The sequence below is a fragment of the Fusarium odoratissimum genome (genome assembly GCF_000260195.1).
Source record: "Fusarium odoratissimum NRRL 54006 unplaced genomic scaffold supercont1.157, whole genome shotgun sequence".
NCBI lineage: Eukaryota > Fungi > Ascomycota > Sordariomycetes > Hypocreales > Nectriaceae > Fusarium > Fusarium odoratissimum.
Genome location: NW_022158845.1, coordinates 1 through 5,691, shown reverse-complemented (window position 1 = coordinate 5,691; position 5,691 = coordinate 1). Strand labels below are relative to the sequence as shown.

General features: G+C 48.4%; 1 protein-coding gene across 3 annotated transcripts; it reads left to right on the top strand.

Moving 5' to 3' along the window:
• Positions 1 to 768: 768 nt before the first annotated feature.
• On the top strand, positions 769 to 4,029 carry FOIG_16769 (uncharacterized protein). 3 transcript variants are annotated; one of them, XM_031218245.1, is made up of 9 exons: positions 769 to 1,279; positions 1,352 to 1,483; positions 1,549 to 1,601; positions 1,668 to 2,531; positions 2,583 to 2,726; positions 2,791 to 3,138; positions 3,211 to 3,380; positions 3,439 to 3,499; positions 3,550 to 4,029. In XM_031218245.1, exons 1-9 carry the CDS (start codon positions 1,180 to 1,182, stop codon positions 3,718 to 3,720), a joined length of 2,043 nt encoding a protein of 680 aa, XP_031052039.1. In that variant the 5' UTR covers positions 769 to 1,179; the 3' UTR covers positions 3,721 to 4,029. The 3 variants fall into 3 exon arrangements, with proteins under 3 accessions (XP_031052039.1, XP_031052041.1, XP_031052040.1); XM_031218246.1 differs by having other exon boundaries at positions 971 to 1,279; positions 2,866 to 3,138; positions 3,550 to 3,919; XM_031218247.1 differs by having other exon boundaries at positions 1,352 to 1,601.
• Positions 4,030 to 5,691: the final 1,662 nt, after the last annotated feature.

The window sequence follows — 5,691 nt, the reverse complement described above, 5'->3', positions numbered from 1 at the left end:
AATCAATCAAATCAGATCAGATTCGAATGGTGATTTATCAGTTCAGATCAGATTTGGGTCCTAATCTGATTTGATTGATCTGACGGCAGCCCTGGCCCCTGCTTGCATCGAAGTTGATGATGCGTGACGTACAACTGAACAAATGGTAACAGATGGAAGATCTACGCAGTCCTGTATTGAAAAGAGAGTATGCGCTGTGTTGGTACTGTAAACTTTTAGTTTCTGTCTATTCTACTCGCCGTTGTATGATACGCGTAAGAGCTCTCTGTCATCTCCATCCTCACCAGCTTCCATGCGGCTACCTGCCCCACCTCCAGTAAAACCCACTAACAGCTTGTTAAAACAAATCTTTGAGGATTAGGAGTTGAACTAGCGGGGGTTTTGTAAGCGTGGACTTGGTGGATGGATGTGTTCCACAGAATATGGAGCTTGTAGCACCCAGACCTCCTATGGTCCAAGGTAGATACAGAGTTCGCGGCGTGAGGGGCCTGCTTCGGGCCAGCCAATGAGCACTCGCCGTCTGCCGGATCCCGCCCTTCCATGCAAACAAGACGGCGCTAAACTCCGCACAAATGCCGCGTTCGAGCAGGGGAATTACGGATTGACCACATGGCTGGTTAAAAAGTGCTTGCGTCATGGCTTGCCAACCCTGGCAACCAGGGGGCCATGCAGAGTGTGGTTTCATTAGCGCCGCACAAATCCCGCACACTATACGTATCTTCGTATGAATTGACGGGGGTTTGCATTTGTCGTAGCACCGATTCTAGACAAGAACAGCTCGTAAGATATGTCCTGGGTACCTCTTTAAGCTGTGTTTGTTTATTCCCTCTGATGGGCCTGACTGATCTGGCCTTGTAGGGGCTCCGTTTGGCTGTTGGGCCTGGTGATTTTCTCGCTTGGCCGTAAGGTCACAAACTTCCTGCGCCCCTACGCCTTTTCTTTCTTTCTTTCTTTCTTTTTCTTCCCTGGTGTTTTTCGCAGCATTTCGATGTACGCGACTTTTTTTATATTTTTTATTTTTACTTTTCTAAGTTATCATTTAAAAACTTACATTAACGTGCTCCTTTCAATATCTCGTGTAGGACCGGCTCGGATCCCGGAGCGCAGCACATTACCCGTCAACTCCAATCTCTACCGCGTACACGACTGCAGTAGGGCCACATACATGTTGACGCCGAGATGCTTGTGTCATCTCTTGTTGTCGCCCTCTACGCTGTTGGCGCGAGAGCTGCTCTACGCCAATTCAATTTCACCGTTCACAGTGCTTTCAAATCTCCAGGCATGTGACTACCTAGCCTCAAAAACTTAATGAAACACTCAAGCCAGTGCAGTGCCACTAACTACCATACAGATGGATTCGAGCGCGAAGTGTATCTCATTAATGGCCAGCAGCCGGGGCCTTTGGTTGACGTGGATGAAGGGGACGATGTCAAAATTTTTGTCCAGAACGACTTGAATGTCGAGACCACCATCCACTGGCATGGTTCGTTATCTCCCTGATCAGAGGTACCGCACCAAATAGCCGCTAAAAACAATTCCCCGAACTAGGACTCTTGCAGCGAGGAACTCCCCATATGGATGGTGTGCCAGGTGTTACACAGGTTAGATTAACCTCCTCCGAGCATTCCCTTTTCCATTGTACCAAGCCTTACTGAACAAATCTATAGGACCCCATTCCTCCAGGGGGCAACTATACCTATCGGTTTTCTACGGCGTCCGAGTACGGGTTTTTTTGGTACCATTCTCACTTCCGTGCCTATTATAATGACGCCATTCGCGGTCCACTTCTCATCCGACCGGCCGCATCACGCCAACGTCCGTTCGCAACACTGGCTCAAGATCAGGACGAGCTCGCAGCGCTCCTGGCCGCTGAACGAAATGCGACAAATGTCCTTCTGAATGACTGGACGCATGAACTCTCGGATGTCGTATTTGCGCGATATATGAAGACCGGTGCTTTCCCGTCGTGTGTTGATAGTATTTTGGCTAACGGCCAAGGAAGGGTACAGTGCCTCCCGAAGAGCGCCCTTGAGTCCGGACCAGGGCTCGGAATAGAGCCGAAAAAGACAACTACAGCACTCGGGACATCAGCGACCACTTCCGAAATGCAACATATGTCGGATATGCCAAGCATGGACATGTTGAAAGGACGCGATATGCATGACATGCCCATGGAGTCACCTGTGAGCCCGGTCACATCACGGCCATCTGCCACCATGTCAATGGACCACTCTACTTCTCCAGCATCCTCGGGGATGCCTGATATGCCGGGAATGGACTCTTTGAATCCCCGTGGCTGTATGCCGCCCATGATGTTCAAGCCGGGGTTCAATATATCGTCGCTGCCGCCCGAGACCTGCACCAACACGACCTCGCATTTGCTAGTCATCTCTACGGATCAGTCGAGAGGTTGGTTGGCTCTCAACTTGGTCAATTCTGGTGCCGTCAGTGCCCTGAGGGTCTCGTTGGATGGGCATTCAATGTTTGTCTATGCTGCCGACGGCCTTTATACTAAGCTACAAGAGGTGAATGTGAGTATCTCTTGGCAGTATCATAACGTACTTTCCACTGATCTAAGTTAGGTGCTTCACATGGAGCTCGGCCAGCGGTATTCCGTTATGGTTAAGCTTGATCAGTCTCCTGGGAATTACTACCTCAGATTCACTACTTTCCCCAGCGGCGACATGCAGCAGGTCCTTGAAGGGCAGGCGATCGTATCATATAATGTAAGTGCGCTGGTCTCTAACGGTTCACACATCGGTGGTAGCGTGCAAAATCCTGACTCTCTAGGCTGACAATAGTTCCACCACGGACGTTATAGAAGATCCAGCGAAGTCGTGGATGTACATTAACGGATCAGCCAAGGCGGACGCTGCCCTACTTGACCCCTCGGCACTCTCTCCATTCGACGGCCACAATTCGCCACCTTCGGGGCGGCCCGATAAGGCTTTGTCTTTTGTCGTGAGCCAGACAGACATTGTGACCTGGGTAATCGATCGTGCTCCGTTCTCGGAGCCAGACGTCCCTATCATCTATGGGGAAAACTCCTCCGGCTGGAATTCAAACACGACCATGCACTTACCCATCAACTCAACTATTGATATCATCATGAGCATTTCAAACCAATCTATGGATATGGTGCGTTCTACCCTCTGTCCGGCCTAAGGAAGCAGTGTCGCTTGATTACTAAGTACTGACGTAACTGGGTAGATGGGCCATCCGATACACCTTCATGGCCATAAGTTCTGGGTTCTAGGTTCTGGTGAGGGATCTTTTCCGTACGCAGCTGTCACAGACGCGCCAGCGGACCTCATTAACCTTCGGGATCCCCCTTACCGTGACACGATGGGCCTCCCTTCGCAAGGGTGGGCTGCGATCCGGTAAGTCTCGTCGAGAGGAGCTTAATATCTGCACTGCAGCTAAGAAATCACTGTATAGTTATGTCACGGATAATCCCGGTGCTTGGATGTTTCATTGTCATCTTCAGTGGCACATCGTTGTGAGTTTCTTAATTGATAGGCGCGATTCTGCCTACTGATGTTGAAATAGGTTGGCATGGCCATGGTGCTTGTCGAGGGTGGAGACCAGCTTCCAGCACTGGTTGGACAATACAATAAAACTGCAGATAGAAGCGGAGCAACAGAGTTGATCGCGAGTCGTTATGGTCCTTCCGCCACACTTGTTGCTATCGTGGTTGTCGCCATCACGCTTTGGTATTGATCTCCAGCCCAGGCATTATTCGCAGGAGATTCATGTTAAATCGTCTACTAAAATGGGTTAGTGGGGTCAATCGATTGGCTTTTACGGCTTTGGCTTACGCCGAGTCGCTTATTGGTGCTTGTGGTGAACTAGCGCCGATTTGGGGTAAGGGTTAATTACACAGCATAGAGTAGCTGATAAGTAGGAATATAAACAGAATAATATCTACTACTCTGTTATATGTAGTCACAGAGAATAGCTAGATGGAATTAGTGATAATATGGAGGGCATTATATAATTAAATAAGCAGTATTGAATGCTACTTTGTTGGCTCAATAAACCAGCTATTCGACCCAATTAACTCGAACTTTCGACAAGAGCATCAGCTAAAAGGCAAGGTGCTAAAGGATATCAAAGACTACTATAGTGCGATAGGGCTATCAGGCCTGATACTTACTTCTTTGCCGGAAGACAACAGCCTAGCTATTAAACTATTTACTATATTGAATGGATATAGTTGCGCTGCATGTAGGTATCTTACAGTTGCGCGGGATGACATTATCTGTCACTGGCGAGAAGAACGCAGCGCTGCATCGATTTGATAGACCGAGGTGCGGTTACAGACGTGGATGGGCACAAGAAAGCAAGCGCGCTACTAGGTCGTTTGAGACTGTAGCGATACGAACAACGCATCAGACCCAGCCAGCATCGCACAACAGAGAACCATGAGAAAGAAAACAAAAAATGCTAATCTCTGGCGATCATTGTTTAACTGCATCATAAGCTTTTACCCAACGTCTCCTGATTGTCACAGCCAACAGTCTCGCCCCTGTTTGCTTTAGCATACGTTGGCCACTTACTGTATGAGTATCTCTGTCCACATTGCTCCTGTGAAATCACAAATCTCCATCGACAAGCCCACTCCTAAAATGAGGGGAAATTGCTTGATCTCTTGCCTTACAGCCGCGGGTACAAACTCCCCATATTAATAACACCACTCATACTCCATTCAGCCAGCGTATTAGTCCCTCATACGGGTTGGAGTCAATGGGGGTTGGTGGGCAGAATTAACAGCTGCCAAAAAGCGTCAAGGGATCAGCAGTACAAGCCTCAAAGATCGGAAATGTCAGATAGTAGTCCCCTAGTGTACATAGGCGCAGTTTTACCGTCTTAAATACTTGCCTGCCATTAAGGCAGAATTAACAGAGATCTGAAGTAGAGGAACGTAGCGATTTTCGATACGCTAATATTTCCAACCCTTCTGTAACGTATCGTACAAGTGAGTCGTATGGCGGTAAGCTATCACTTGGGAAACGATTAGCACAAATCGTCTAAACCGCATGGAGTTTTGTACCTAGGACAACTTGGCAAACGTAAATCGAGCAATGCGTGATAACGCTGACTAGTGGGCTAAATTAGGTGACGTTTCCTGATCATAATTCCTCGCCACACAGGAGCATGCCCAATTGGCCGCACAAACCAGGCCCAAGCATCCATATTCCCGTCTCAGGGCAATAATGGCGGCTTGCTAAGACCAGAGAACCAGCCATAGGCTGATTGCATGTTAGGCTATCGGGAGCTGATGAGCGCTTTGTGCGAGGCGTTTCGAATTTCCAAGACGGTGATGAGTAATGTTCGATACCCTGCACCTACTGAGGCTAGCAAGTTGTTCACATATCAGTGTCCTCTTTATCTATAAGCATGCTCAGAGCTTCTGACATCGCCCTCGGATCTATACGACTAATCTCGCCAACACTTTCACCACGTCATTCGCTTTTAAATTCACGCTACTCTATCGTGCCTATCACAATGGTGTCCTATCAGTACGACGTGAAGATGGTTTGTAACGGTAAGATTCAAAGAACTCAAGTAAACCAAGAGGTAGAATTGACACGAAACAGACTGTGCCACAACAGTGAGAGGAAAAAAAACCATCACTGACCATCCCAGCGTGGAGTCAGTGGAAACATCTGTTGGAGGACAAAAGGTCAC

Excerpts from the sequence above, each read along its gene's own strand:
- FOIG_16769 (XM_031218245.1), top strand. The coding sequence starts at position 1,180 with ATGCTTGTGTCATCTCTTGTTGTCGCCCTCTACGCTGTTGGCGCGAGA. Across the intron at positions 1,280-1,351 it reads CAGTGCTTTCAAATCTCCAG|ATGGATTCGAGCGCGAAGTG; the intron begins GCATGTGACTAC and ends ACTACCATACAG. Across the intron at positions 3,139-3,210 it reads CAAACCAATCTATGGATATG|ATGGGCCATCCGATACACCT; the intron begins GTGCGTTCTACC and ends GTAACTGGGTAG.